General features: G+C 39.8%; 1 protein-coding gene across 2 annotated transcripts in view; it reads right to left on the reverse strand.

Annotated features, from left to right (window-relative positions):
* RAMP3 (receptor activity modifying protein 3) overlaps positions 1 to 15,739 on the reverse strand; it is a gene marked incomplete at its 3' end in the record, with an annotated part of 158,748 nt that overhangs the window by 98,340 nt on the left and 44,669 nt on the right. For both annotated transcript variants that reach the window (XM_081344326.1, XM_081344325.1), the window contains one exon: positions 15,608 to 15,737. In XM_081344326.1, coding sequence (XP_081200452.1) covers positions 15,608 to 15,737 — 130 coding nt within the window. The remainder of the gene's footprint in view (positions 1 to 15,607; positions 15,738 to 15,739) is intronic.

Consider the following 15,739-nt stretch of genomic DNA (forward strand, 5'->3'; position numbering starts at 1 on the left):
GTGAGTCCCTCCTCTTGAACAGTTACATCTTTTAAGGAAGAAGTATCATTATTACTGTAGCACCTAAAAATTAATCCAAATGTAGGGCAAACTTGCTATCTTTATTCAAGCATGAGCATGTCTCATTACCCACTTCAGTTTATAGATGAATTGATAAAAAAAATCCATTACAACTCAAAATCCAAAGGAAACATTATCAAGTATACCAGCTATTTTAGTTTCTCCAAATTTATGGCTATGATTATCCCCTTTGGAATTGGACCCAGACAGTCTGACTACATTCTTAAGTCTCACAATTCCTAACCATGATGCGAAAAAAAGACACTAAAAGAGCAATGTGCTTTCCTATGTGATGTGTTTTCTCAAGACTGGGCACTTCCTAGAGATAGGCAGAAAAATATTAACAGGATGTGGCAGCTGGCTGTTAGCCAGAGAATGGAGAAAGGTCCCTAATAATAAAGGGCACTAAATTCCCAGGAGCAGTAAAAACTACTGGTACTGAGAAAATGTACAAGCTCCTAAAAAATGGGAATAAATGAACTTGGCTTCCCGATCTAAATCAGAAAACAGTATTTTTTTTAAAAGGGAACATTGTTAGGTATTAACATATATACTGTATATGCTATACTTCCATATATTAGCTATATAAATTAAGTAGAAAGACACATAATAAATTTTAACCAAGAAAATGTAAAGAATTTTAAAATGCACTTAATGAAGTAAGGGGCAATGGGTGGGGAAAATACACTGTTTTCTTGTGCTTAGAGAAATGCTTGGGCATTCACTCTGAGGAGAACAGCTGCAATAGTAGACATAGGAAGGAGAAAGTTTGTTTCTAATCTATTTATAATTATACTTTACAATTCACAATTGTCTAATTAGACTGCAATATTTATTTTAGTTCCCAGCTTGCAGTACTTATTATAACAGTAAATCCTAAATACTTTTCCATAGTACTGAAGAATTTTACCAGCTGGGACAAAATGGAATTTAATGTATAATGTTTGGCTGATTTCTTTTCTCATGGAATGAAATCATAATATCCTGCAGATCAACATAATGTAACTAAACATTTTTACTTTCATTGTTCCAAAGATAAGAAGAGTCCTACATTTTGAAAATGAAACCCAATCATTTTTAAGCTACCCAGAAGTTGAAGACCATAAAATTAGTTCACAAGTTTTATATTTTTATTAAAAAGAAATTCATTCCCAACCACTCTGTCCTTAAGCAATTCAAATTATATTTCTTTCCACCTTTTGTGATATGGATTAAATTAATCTAGTGCATTTAGGATTCATATAAGACAAAGCAACTTCTCCATTAATAAAAGCCAAATTATTTCTGAAAAGTTTTTTCTATGTAATTTAATACCAGAAGTAACAAAAATTCAGTAACTATTAGACACATAGATTAATTAAATAACATAGTTCTCACTTTAATTTCCATATATCTCTTAATGCACACATACTACAAACCATTTTTAATGTTAACCATACAGCATGGTAAGAAAAGACAGTATTTAACAGATTAGTTATAATAATCTTTGTTTCGCACAATATTCTAAATTGAAATAATAGATTCTGGTCTTTCTGTTTTTAAGGCTATCAGCATATAGACTCAACTTTAAGCATCACAGTAATTGTGTGCTGATCATAAAGTTATACTACTTATAGTGCAGCTGTTCATGGCTGGGAACAACCAACTTAGTTAAAATTCATAATGAATTGGAAAAAGTAATATTTGGTACAGATAATAATAGATAATTTTTAGACTGGTTATTGGCTACAATAAAGATTCCTCATCATTCATTTTGACCTAAGGACAATGTTTTTAAGTATTAATCAATACCAACCAACTTCACATTTAATTATATTTATTTGGCAATAGGTTCCTCTGGAATTGATTCTTAGATCAGTAAAATGTCATTGTTTATCATGTTTCCCCGGAAATAAGACTGGATCTGTTTTCGTTTTGTTTTTTTACCAAAAGACCCATTAGGGATTATTTTGGGGGGGATGTCTGACTTTGCGGCCACCCGCCCACGCCATCCCACCTGTTGTGGTTGCAACAGGACAGGTGAGCGCATGTCACACTGGTGCTGCTGCCATGAGGTGAGGCGACACAGGTGGGAGGTTGGAGCTGCCCCATGTGCCCTGTACCTGCTTACCTCAGGGCCCCAACAGCCAGGCCACTCCCCGCTCAGCAGCCTCCCCCCACCCATTCAATTACCTGGCTACCCACATGCCACTACCCTTTCACTCCCCTCCTCAGTCAAGTCCCATGCTATGGAGGATGGGTGGGGGAGGGCCAGTTGCCTTACCCGGTCCCCCTCTGCTGTTTCAGAGGTAGGGGGGGTGATTGTGAAAGGCCTCCACTGCTGCTGCACATCAGCCGCATCCACCGCTGGAGGGACTTTCTTTGGACCCCACTGGCCGCCCTTGACCCACCTCGCAGGTCACCTGCCAGCCTCCTGCCACTTTGGTCCTGCAACTCTGTGTCACACTGCCTGCTGCCTGTTTGCTGCCTGTTATTTCAATGCGGCAGCTCTGGAGGCTGGTGGCAGGCTCTCTCCATCATCCCTGGGCTGGCAGTTTCGGCCACCGGCCCCCTTCGCAGCTCTGCCCATGCAGCCATGGTAGAGTTGGTGGCTGGAGTCATGGCAGCTTGGTGTTCAAAGTGCCCCCACACCACCAATCCTAGTATAACTGTCCTGTGGCTGTGTGGACAGTATTACAAAGGTGCCCAAAACCACCAGCCCAGGGACGATGCAAAGAGCCTACCACCGGCTTCCAGAGTTGCCACCACTGAAACCATAAAATACAGTGGCAAATGGGCAGCAGGCAATGTGATGTAGGGCTACAGGATTCAAGTGGCAGGCAGAGAAGGAGGAGGTGGCCACTGCTGCCAGGCAGATGACCTGTGGGGCAGGGTGGGGCTGGCTGGAACCGAAGAAAGCCCCTGCAGTGGCGGACATGACTGATGTGCAGCAGTGGCAGAGGCCTTTCACAATCACCCCCCTGCCTCTGAAACAGCAGAGGGGGACCGGGTAAGGCAACCGGACCTCCCCCACCCATCCTCCATAGTATGGCAGTCCGGCTTAGGAAGGGAATGAAAGGGAAGCAGGCAGCCGGGTCATTGAATGGGTGGGGAGAGGTCACCAAGTGAGGAGTGGCCTGGCTGCATGGGCCCTGAGGTAAGCAGGCGCCTTACCTTGTGGCAGCAGCACTGAACTGATGCACACTCTCCTGCCCCGTTGCAATTGCGAGCAACCAGATGGTGGGATGGAGTGACTGGGCTCTTAACTAGGGCTTATTTGGGGGTTAAGGCTTATATTAAGTGCATGCTAAAAAATTATACTAGAGCTTGTTTTCTGGGTGGGTCCTATTTTTCAGGTAAACATGGTATTTTCTAAAAGATACCACATAATTTGATTTGTCATTATATTCTTTCAATAAATTTCTTTCAATTTAAAGATCTTTAGGTATACTTAATGTGGAAGTTAAAACTTAAAGCAAACACCAATTAAAACTGTCCAAGGAAAGTTTTTTTCTATTGGAACACTCCAGATTCTGACTTCCCCTTATCTGATGTTATACTTTTTTACTGAATTCAAACATATTCTTCTAAAACATAATAAAACAAAAGTTAATATATCATTTAACCCCTGTACAAAATAAAGTGTCTGGCAAATAATAAAAATAGCAGCTTATTCCAATTTTGCTAGGAATTGTTTGAAACTTTGGATATTTTTCTTTAGTGCAAAGAGAATTGAATTGAAATATATAAAAATATGACCCCTTCAAAGTTCCTGTATAAAGCCACTCTGTTTCACCAGCAAATTTGTTATTTTCCTGGATTAAATGGCATTTCAGTACTTCTGAAGATTGAGAGTCGCCACCTGGAAAATATTTACCTTTTCCTTCTTTTCTTAGATAATATCAAGTGATCAGAAAAAAAGCAGCACAGCCATTCAACTATATCATTCTGTAATAACTAAAAGACTTAACTTTTGGTCAGACATATATATTTTTCATAGTTATAAAGTAATAAAAGTATAAAATATCATTAATAGATTCCAAATTTAACCCAGACTATGGAGAGGCAATAATATGAACATGGCAAAAAGTTATATTTTTTTGCAGAAATGTTTAACCACTAAAGGGAGGGGGGCATTAGTATTTTATTCATTTAAGAAGTGTTTGGCTAATGAATTTTCTAAGCAATTTTTTCTAGTACAGGACTAATCTCACATTTCCTCAATGCAACAAACACAATCTGGTAACATTCTCTTTGCACTATGTCCTCATGATATTGCCTCTGGCTCACCCCTAGCCTACATCAACCTAAAGTATGTTTGATACAACTTGGCAGTAGATATAATCTAGCAGACTTTATTAACAATATGGTTACAACTCCACCCAACAACAATTAGCCATTTTGTGCCACTGGAAGGATGCCCTTTTCCTTCTGGTTGCTTAAACTTGCCTCCGTGGTTTGTCATGAAAATAGGTTTAGCACTGTTTTGAAAAATCATTAAATTTTTATTTACACAGCAGGACTAATGCTATCTTGAGAACCATTATTCTGGACCATAAAATGTTTAATTTAAATTGGAGAAGAAAGCCAGGTATTGCCAGGTGTGTAACCACTGAATACATTATATGTTTTTTACTGCTTCTGCTAACAAGCTTTTTACATGTATTTGTATTTTTATTAGTTTTAATACCGGGAGGGGAATGACTTTATTTTGCCTACTGTATTCTTGCCCTGTGGCAATCATTCTAGTGTTTCTGTCCACTGAGATACAACTGGACTCACTAGTTGCGGCACAACTTCAAAATGGAATTCACTGGTTATCAATTGTTCACCATATGCCCTTTCTCTATGCCTGCTGTCAAGCTTGAAGCATGCACACAATGTTGCCACCCTTACTGCTTCTTAGCTTGCCAATGCACTAGGGGAAAGGGGAAGGGGAAAATGGAATGCAGACTCCAGACAACAAGAAATACGACCGTGTGAAACAAGGACATTTTGCAGGTATTTACCAACTCATTTGAACACTATCTCATAACAATCTTTTGACACTTGTTTGGACAATGTGACAGGCACTAGCAGGGGGAGGGAGAACTGTGTGTTTTAATTATAGTGGTTTGCACAGGAAATAACCAGACCTGGTTTTGCTTTCTATCATGCCGAAATGATGAACTTGTTTTACATGAAGAGATTGGAATGTCTCATTGGTGCTTACTTGGTTGGGTTCGTTAGTTGGAACCTTGACATTAAACCAGCTCTCCACTTAAACAATTTTAGCCCAGGAGTCCTGGGTTCCTACAGCCTGTCCAGTTGCCTCTGAAAGAGCTGTGAAGATTCAAAGGAAGATGGCCAAGGTAGAGCAGGCAGCTAAGTCTGGGACAGGGCTGGTGAAGGAGACACTGATCAAAGGCCAAGTGGACTCTTCCATAACACCTCAGCAGTGCCACAGGCTGATAGCTTCCATGCCACGCCGCATTGAGGCAGTAATTGCTGCAAAAGGGGCCCAAACCAAGTACTGAGTACATATGCATGCTTATACTTTTCAGAGGTCCAATATTGTTCTATGTACACTCCTTGTTTTATTGATTGCATGTAATATTCTAATTTTCTGAGATTGTGGATTTCGGGTTTTCATGAGCTGTACACCATAATCATCACAATTATGACAAATTACGACTTGAACTATCTTGCTTTGCATGTAATGAGTCTATCTCATATATTAGTTTCCCCTTTTAAGCTGCATTACTGAAATAAATGAACTTTTGCACAATATTCTAATTTTTCGAGTTTCACCTGTACATGTTGCCACCCTTACTGCTTCTTAGCTTGACAACGCATTAGGGGGGAGGGGATGGGGAAAATGAAATGTAGACTCCAGACTACAAGAAATCCAACTGTGTGAACCAGGACATTCTGCAAGTGTTTACCAACTCACCGAGACGATTTCTCATAGCAAACTTGTTTTGCTTTCAATCGTACCAAAATGATGTACTCAATAAAGTTTTACATAAAGAGGTTGGAAAGTCTCGTTGGTGCTTACTTGATTGGGTCCATTAGTCAGAACCTTGACACCTGCATTATCTACTTGTTTGTTTGTTTGTTTATATTTTATTTTTCCAGATTACCCATCTCCCTCAAGGAAGGACTCGGCAGAACAAGAAAGGACTCTGGGCATCCTGATAGATAGATAACTTCCAGTAGTCTTCCAAGACATGCAGTCTTCTAGACACCTGCTTACCCTCCTCCAAACCTACCACACATGAGTAAAATTGGTGACTGTTTTCACATCAGTAGGCAACACTTGCTGGGGAGTGTTGGGGGAATCCACCAATCACTTTTATTAACATTTTCCAAATTAAACAGCCTGTTAAGACAACAGGCTACAAAGCTGAAGATTGAGAGTTCTAGTCCCACCTTAACCATGAAAGCCAGCTGGGTAACCTTGGGCCATTCAGTCTCTCTCAGTCCAATTCACTCACAGGGTTGTTGTGGGGAAAATAGGAGAAGGTGTGTTGGATTTGTTTATTGCCTTGAGCTACTTGTAAAAATAATAAAAGTGGAATACAAACAAATAAATACAGGTAATCCCCAAGTTATGAGCATTCACTTAACCCTCATTGGAAATCATATGATAAGCACCCCCCAGTGCTTACTAGCAAGTCCCGAATTTATGAATATTGCAGCACCATGGCAGTCGTTCACCCCTGCAAGTGACCTCAGAGACTCTGCAACATTCATCTTGGTTATTCCCTCCCTCCCCACCCCTACCCCGGGTCTCCCTTGGCACTAGGCCTTCAATACTCACCCTGTAAAGATCAAGATCCTTCACTTTCTTGGCTGCTCCAGGCCTTTGGTGAGTTCACACAGAATTGAGGTCTAAAGTAACGGGAGATCACACAAGATCAGTGAGGCGAGATCTCATGCTACTGATCTCGTGTGATCTCAAGGTACTTTAGACCTCTTCTCCGCAACAGAGAATGGAACAGAAGCCGGGGGACACTTCCATGTGCCTCCAGAGGCTGGATTGGGGCATCAGAGGTCTTTTCAAGGCCACTGCCGCCCAGATCTGAAGCCAGAAGACACTTCTGCAGCCTTCCAGTGGCCCAATCCAGGCATTCAGAGACCTTTTCCAGGCTACTGCCACCCAGATCTGAGGCCGGGGGACTCTTCTGCGGACCTCCAGAACCCGGATCAGGCCACCGGAAGGCTGCAAAAGTGCCCGCTGGCTTCAGATCGGGGTGGCAGCGGCCTGGAAAAGGCCTCCTGCACCCAGATCACACCATCAGAGGGCCACAGAAGCATCCCCTGGCCTCAGATCCAGTGACAGCAGCCTGGAAAAGGTCTCTGATGCCCGAATCCAGCCTCCGGAGGCACACAGAAGCCTCCCCCGGCCTCAGATCCGGGCAGCAGCAGGAACCACAGCAGAGAGGCAATGGATCTTTTGAAGGTGTGTCCAGTGTGGCAGGAAGGGAGGGAGAAGCATGAGTTATCTTAGTGGGTCGGGGAGGCCTGGGGGGCCTGTTCTCCATCACTAGGCCCTCCATGATCTTCCCTACCCTGAGATACCTCAATGTTCACTTAACAAGCTGCTTGTACTCCCTCCCACGAGTTTTCAACTTATGAGTGGAATGGGCAGTACACTTGTAACTTGAGGACTACTTGTAATGGTAAGAATAAAAGGAAGGCCTTGTTTCTAGGCAAAACAGGGCTCAGCAGTGGGACAATAGTTTAATATTTAAGCAGTTAACTAGTTGTGGTCTCTAGTTTGGTTGCAAACAGCACACTAAATTCAGCTGAAACAAGTGATATCTGTGGCTAACTAAATAAAATTCTACGACATCAGATAAAATTATAAAATTTGAGATTTCTGTCTTTTAGCATGTCATTCATAAGGATAATATAAAAAAATAGATAATATCCAGAAAATCTCCCATAGTAACTTGTGGACAAGATTTCTCCTTTCCTGAAACCTCCAGGTGACCCACAGTATTTTGACAGCTATTACTGCAAGACCTCTTTTCCAGTAATTTTATAGCAGTTCCTAAACTCTGGCAGTGGAAACAAAAGTCACATGTCAAGGTTGTAATTTTTCCCCCTCTTTCAGCAAGAGAAAAAATTGCTGGCTGATGATACATGGATTAAAAGCAATGAAGAATCTCATGGCAGAATGTCTATGTAGAAGCTTCTTGGATGACAAGCAAAATGTCTTCAAAGAAAAACAAGAAAGTCAAGTTGCCTCTAAAAAAACCACCCTGGGACCATCTCATGGTAGCTTAAGGATCAATATATTTATTATGACATTAGCTTTTGTTGATTATTAACCACTGAAAGCCTCACAAGACTCAGTATTGGTTTTATTACAGCAGACTAAAAAAGCTATTCTTTGAAAATTATTATAGTAAAGAGCAGTGAACTGAAAGAGCTGGAGGAGAAATGGTGTCTAGATCAAAAACTGCTAAATAAGTCTTGAGGCTTTTCAGCAAAGATAACTCGCTTTTAATAAGGTGGCTTATGAACCAATAGAGATGGTTCAAAGGAATCTGGGGTATTGTGGGAAACATCTGCACAACATTGTTATAATATGTATCATGTTGACATTATCCTAATAATACAGACACCTATATTAAAGGTTAAAGGATAAAACAGAAATTAATCTTTAATTTTGGAGATAGAGAGCATTTTTCCCAATGTACCAAAATCCTATCAGAGCAAATACCTGAAGAAAATGGTAGTAAGACTTAATTGCTACACATTTCTTTCCAATCTAAGAATTTCTTTATATTTAGTCACATCATGCTTAAATCCCACATTTATATTTTCTATCACATGTTTAGGTATTGCCCAAATTGGAATTTTAAAGTTCAACATATAACGATATTTTTTCCAAACTCGTAACAGGGCATATCTTAATATATGTGTCTTAAAAACATTATCCACATTTTTATCATACAATAAATAAGCATGCCAACCATATAACAAATCATATCCTTCAATATTCAATAATCTCTCTTGTGTTAAATTGAACCAATTACTAATTGATGATAATACCGCAGCTTCATAGTATAATTTAAGATTGGGCATTTTAAGACCACCTCTTTCACATGCATCTTGCATTATCTTAAGTTTAACTCTCGGTCTCTTCCCTGCCCAAATAAATTTATTAATAACTCTCTGCCATTCCTCCAATTTTAAATCTTTTTTAAGTATAGGTATCATTTGAAACAAAAATAAGAATTTAGGTAAAACATTCATTTTCACGTCTGCAATTCTTCCCAGTAAAGACAATTGTAGTTTTTTCCAACTATCTAATTCTTTTTGTATTTTTAACCATAACAATTCATAATTATTTTTATATAATTTCACATTTGAAGCTGAAAGATATAACCCCAAGTATTTGACCTTTTTAACTATTTCAAATCCCGTTAAGTTTTCCTAAAACTTCCTTTTGTTCTTTGGTCATATTTTTAGACAATATTTTAGTTTTTTGCCTATTTACCTTACATCCAGAGACTTGTCCATATTGTAAAATTATTTCCATTAAATCTATAACCGATTGAGTTGGTTGACCTAATGTAATAACCAAGTCATCCGCAAACGCTTTCAATTTATAATCTTGATCTTTAATTTTAATTCCCTTTATTTTCTTTGATTCACGTATCTTAATCAACAATATTTCCAATGTTAAAACAAACAATAATGGCGACAACGGGCAACCCTGTCTTGTACCCTTTTCAATTTTACAAGCTTCTGTTAGGCTAACATTGATTATTATTTGAGCTGTTTGTTTTTGATATATTGCCCTAATAGATTGTAAAAACGTGTCACCAAACTCCATTTTCTCCAAAACTTTAAATAAAAATTGCCAATTTAATTGATCAAACGCTTTTTCAGCATCCAGAAAGATCATTCTTAGATTGGAAAGAAATGTGTGGCAATTAAAGCCGTTTAATATTTTAAAAGAAGAAAAGATAGTACAAACTTGGTTTCAGTATGGGCAGTTACAAGCCAGATGGAAACAGGATCAGAAAATTGGTATTTCTATAGTAGATGAAAATTTGGTTAAACAAATTAGAGATCAAGGTCCTGCACATATAAGAAGGATATATAATGCATTGATAGAATTAGATTCAGAAACGGAACTTGTTAAAGATTGTATGATAAAATGGGCCCAAAATATTCAAGAACCAATAACGATGGATACTTGGGAAACAATATGGGTCAAAAATGTAAAATTTACACAGGCACAAAATTTAAGAGAGAATTTTATAAGATGTTTTATAGATGGCATTTAGATCCTAAGAAACTGGCATCTATGTATTCAAATTATCAGCCTAAATGCTGGAGGTGTGGTTGTGATGATGCAACGTATTATCATATATGGTGGACTTGTAAAAAAGTAAAAGCTTTTTGGATTAAAATTTGGTGGAATATACAGAAGATATTTAAGAAAAAGATAAAATTTTCTCCACAATTATTTTTGCTGGGTATTACTATAGACTCTACTGCTATAGAAACTAAATTGATGCTGAATTTAATAACAGCAGCAAGACTTTTGGTAGCGCAATATTGGAAGAAGGAGGATTTGCCTACTATAGAAGAATGGACTTTAAAAGTTTTGAACCTGGCAGAAATGGCAAAAATCTCAGCATATTTGAAAGACCATTCGCAACAAAGATATATTTTGGAATGGAGAAGATGGATTGATTATATCCAGAATAAATATGGGAACAAAAAGTTTCATTTAGCATTTGAATGAGTATTAGATTTAGAAGATTTGTTATTATTTAGTTATTTTTAAGGAGAGTTAAAGTGCGATAGGACTCAAAGTGTTATTATAGTTAGTTTGCATATTATAGTTTAAGATTGTTAGGGTCAATACCCTGTATTTGCTCTGGGAAGTCGGGGGGGGGAGGAAGAGGGAGGGGAATTTGGGTGGGGGTGGGGGGATGGGTTCTTATGTTTTTTATGTTTAAAATGTATCTATAAAACTCTTTAATAAAAAAAGAAAATAAAATGGTAGTAAGAGTCCAATATTTAAATTTCATGGAACCAATCTATCAGCATGATTGTTAAGAATCAACAATAATTTGATGGCAAGTAATAATCAAATAATAATAATAATATATAACAATAATCAAATATTTAAATTAATTTTAAGCATCTTATATACAATTCACAAATATTCACAAATACTAGGTTTTATATGAGCCTATATATCTCTAAACCTATTAGCAGTTAAATGACATAGTTTTAGAAGAAACCTAGGAATAATACCTTTTCATACAGGACTCTTTTTTTCCCCCTTCAGACTTCTTTTTTTTACATGTATTTGTTCTCAAGATCCAAATGTGACAATGTTAAATGGTGATTTCTCCCAAATTCAGGATCTTGATAATTAATAACAAAGAGATAATTCACTAATTATCTCAAATAATAACTACATTTTATATGTATACATTGGTCATATGAACACATGAGCAGACTTAAGCTAAAAAAAACCTTTTTCCAAGCAGACCATTTAGCATTTTAATTCATTTTGGAGTCACCAAAGGACCAATATATTTTCTTCTATATTATTCTATATTTCCTCTAAATCAGAGTCATGAAAATTTTCATAATTTTCCAATTTTTATCAGTATGGTCATTACTACTACGCATTGCAATTCATATTTTCATAAACACAATAATCTAGGTGGCACATAATTTTTGGTATATTTGTTTTTTCATTTCTACATAATCCTATACTTTATTTCTATGCACATTGTTGAGCGCCATGGGCCTGACATACAGCTAGGGGGGGGGAGAAAGAGTTCCGCGACGGCCCCCCTCCCTTGCCTCCTGTTCTTCTGCTGCCGCAACAGCCCACCACAAGCCCTCTGCCAACCCGGCCGCCTATCAGCTGGCTACTGCATGCTGGTCCTGCCGCCCATCAGCTGGTCACTGTGAGCTTTGTCAGGATTCTGGAAGCCTCGGAGGGCATTGCTCGGCTGTTTCCCGCATTGCCGGCTCCCTGCCCAGCGCCGCTTGACAGCTGACTACTGCAGACCCTGCTGTGACTTCAGATGCCTCGGAGGGTGCGTTTCCCACATTGCCGCCTCCCTGCCTTGAGCCGCTGATGCCGCCAGTTGCTGTGGACACTCTGCTGGCCTCCCCACCTCCCAGCTGGCAGCTTGACTCCCGTGGCTGGTCCTGTGGGTTTGAGAGTGGGACTTGCCTGAACAGCTCACCTGTGGAACATGAGGGAAGGGCTTGTAGGACGCATGGAGGGTGGTATGGAGCAGTGTGAGCTGTTTTGCAGAAGATATTGCAAAGGGGGAAGAGGAATTATAAGGAGTTGTGGGCGGATGCTGGTTTGTGACCTGGGGGCGGGGTTCTGCCTCCTGGTGGTTATGTAAGTGCTGGGAGCAATTCACTCCCAGTGCTAACTTTGCTTTTGTGCTTTTGATCTGAATAAAGTCTTTTGTTTGTCGCACGTTCCTGTTTGGAGACTCCTGCTTGCATCCTATGAAGGACGTGACTTGACACACATATTCATACGATTAATAGTTGCCAGCCAGAAAGGACTGTAGGCGAATTTTGGTGACCTTTAAGCAGTCTACAGTCCCTCGCATGCATCTTTAAATGAAGTCTTTTCGGAGATCCTTCTCAATTATTCCTATACAGGTATTCCGCTTAGACAAAGCTATCCCACTTCTGGATTGCTTTTCCCATGAGGACACTATCACTTTAAAACCTTAGTGTAGCCATTCAAATCCAGTAAACTCTGGTGATGTTTTTATTGCAACGCCCTTGAGAAGGAAGAGTTCCAACCAACAAACAATGTTCACTACTGATGAATCTCTAGGGTTTAATCCAGTTTCTGCTAACTTGCAGCCCAACAAATTGCTGCCACAACTAGAGACCCCCAACTATAAAAGACCCCAAAGGAAAAGTTCACTCTCTAACTTTATGTGTGGAGATAATCTGTGTGAAATGCCCAGGAAGAGGCCTTGACCTGTTATTTGGGAACAGTTTGATCTGGTTGGCCCTGATGAAGTGGACAGGATCTTTGATGCTGTCATGCCACTATCTGTCTCTTAGATCCTTGTCCCTCCAGGATAGTGAGTAGCAGGTGGGTCCAGTGATTAATACATCACTAGAGGAGGTACATTTCCAGATGCTTTTAAGCAAGCTCTGGTCTGCCCCCTTCTTATCCTGGATCCCACCTGCCTGGACAATTTCAATCCAGTTTCCAACCTCCCATTATTACAGAAGGTTGTGGGAAAGCTTGTGGTGTGGCAGCTGCAGAGTCCTGGACAAAACAGATTATTGGGACCCCTTTCAGTCAGGATTCAAGCCTGGTTATGGGATGAAAATGGCATTTGTCATGCTTACTGATGGTCTCTGGCAAGAGCAAGTTGATGATAGTGCAAACATCCTCGCTCTCCTTGACCTCTCAGATGCTTTCGATACCATTAACCATGGTATCCTTTTGGGCTGGCTGCTAGGGAGGATAGGTGGCAGTTCTGCACTGATTTGGCTTCCTTCTCTGTGGCAGGTCCCAACTGGTATTGATAGGTAATAAGAGGTCTCTATTTTATGATGTACTGCAGGGCTCAGTACTTTCTCTACTCCTTTTAAACATCTATATGAAACCACTGGGTGAGATCATCCATCACCATGGATTGAGGTATATACTGTATGCTGATGACACCCAGTCTTGGTGACCCATGTGATGCTGTGGCCACCCTTTCATGGTGTTTGGAGGTTATGGAGGCCTTGATGGGGGACAACAGGCTTTGACTGAACTCTGGTAAGACCAAATGGCTTTGGATATGTGGAGCTCTGGGATCCAGGACTCTGTCATTTCTGACTCTGGATGGGGTGGCACTGCCCCAGAAAGACATGGTCTACAACTTGGGGGATCTCCTGGACTCACAACTCCTGTTCGAGGAACAGGTGGCAGACATAGCTAGGAGAGCCTTTGCATAACTTTGTGTTCTGCTCCAGTTGCAGCCTTTACTGGACCAGGATTCCCTACTCTCAGTTATTCAGTCCCTAATTATCTCATGCCTGGACTACTGTAATGTGCTCTACATGAGGCTACACTTTTAGAGCATTCAGAAGCTACAGCTGGTGCAGAGTGTAGCAACATGGGTAGTTTTGGATGCCCAAGAATGGCCTCTGTAACACCTCTGCTCCATGAGCTGCATTGGTTAGCAGTCTGCTTCCCGGTGCAATTCAAGGTGTTGGTGATCACCTTTAAAGCCCTTCATGGCATGGGTCCAGGTTACTTGAGGGACTGTCTCATCCCACTGGGATTGGCCCATACCACTCTAGCCATCAGAGGAGGCACGCTGTGAGTCCCATCAGCCCCATTATTCTGGCTGCTGGGATCCAAGAGGGCCTTTGCTGCTGTTGTTCCTGCCCTCTGGAAATCTTGCCCTCGATGTGAGGTTGACCCCAATCCTCCCATCTTTTTGTAATGGGGGCAAGTGGGGGAACAGTGCAATGGAGGTGGTTGATTAATACCAGATTCCACCTCTAGTCCACTCTGCCCCTCCCTCCCCATGTGTCTTTGGTTTTAAAGTTTGTTCTTAACTTTTTATGTTTTAGCTTCTATCTAACTAACTCAGTTATCCTACGGTAAGATGGGCAGCCAATAAAATTTATAAATAGATAGATAGATAGATAGATAGATAGATAGATAGATAGATAGATAGATAGATAGATAGACAGACAGACAGACAGACAGACAGATCGATCTTCATTAAGATCTATTCATACTTCCTCTTTTCCTTAGTTTTCATGAAAAGCTACTACTAGTACAAGAGGAAAATTAACAACTTCCCAATCAAATCGGTACAGGGGTTTAAATGCGTAATGAATTTCTTTCAGTCTTCTGCTCCCTGGGTATATCATGCAGCTTGACTTCCAAAGTCTACCAGTACATCAGATTTATCAACTGCAGTTTGATCTTTACTACCTTTAAACATTTAATGTAAATTGCTGTGCCTGCTATTCTTTGGGGTCAACTTTATGCTTATTCTTGCTCTGTACTCATCATACATAGAAGCAATTCAAACAATATCAGTAGAATTTTATTTAGAGTTCCTTGCAACTTTGGCTAGAACCTCTTTGTATTCAATTCATAATTTGCTATCTAAATTTTTGTTAAGAGAAAACTTGGAGGAAACTCACTTTAATCTATAAATTCATTTCCTCTTGGGAAAAAATATTTTTCTATGATTTCTCAATCTGTTTTCAAATACTACTCAACTTTCATACATCTCTGCAAGAAATTAAACTCTGCCCATAGCTTGGAGTTTGATCCTAACCAGCTCACAGTTGACTCAGCTCTCCATCCTTCCAAGGTCAGTAAAATGAGGACCCAAATTGTTGGTGGAAATATGCTGACTCTGTAAACTGCACTTATATAAGTCTAAATGCTATTGCTATTGCATCCAGAAATTCCACACATTCTAATAGCTTATGCTAATTGTACAATTAATGCTGTATAATAATCATTTTAATAATAATTTTTCCACTTCAAATTATAAAGCTTACTATATAAATTCAGTCAGAAGCTTACAGTATAAATTCTGTCAGATTGCACCATTTTGTAGAGTCCATTTTGTGCATCATCTCTTCGAAGGATTTTCCACACACTGGCAAGTTCTGTAACATGAGGGATTCATTGCAGATGATTTGCTGTTGTGCACCT

The sequence above is a fragment of the Vipera berus genome (assembly GCF_964194415.1).
Source record: "Vipera berus genome assembly, chromosome: Z".
In the NCBI taxonomy this organism is placed as follows: domain Eukaryota; kingdom Metazoa; phylum Chordata; class Lepidosauria; order Squamata; family Viperidae; genus Vipera; species Vipera berus.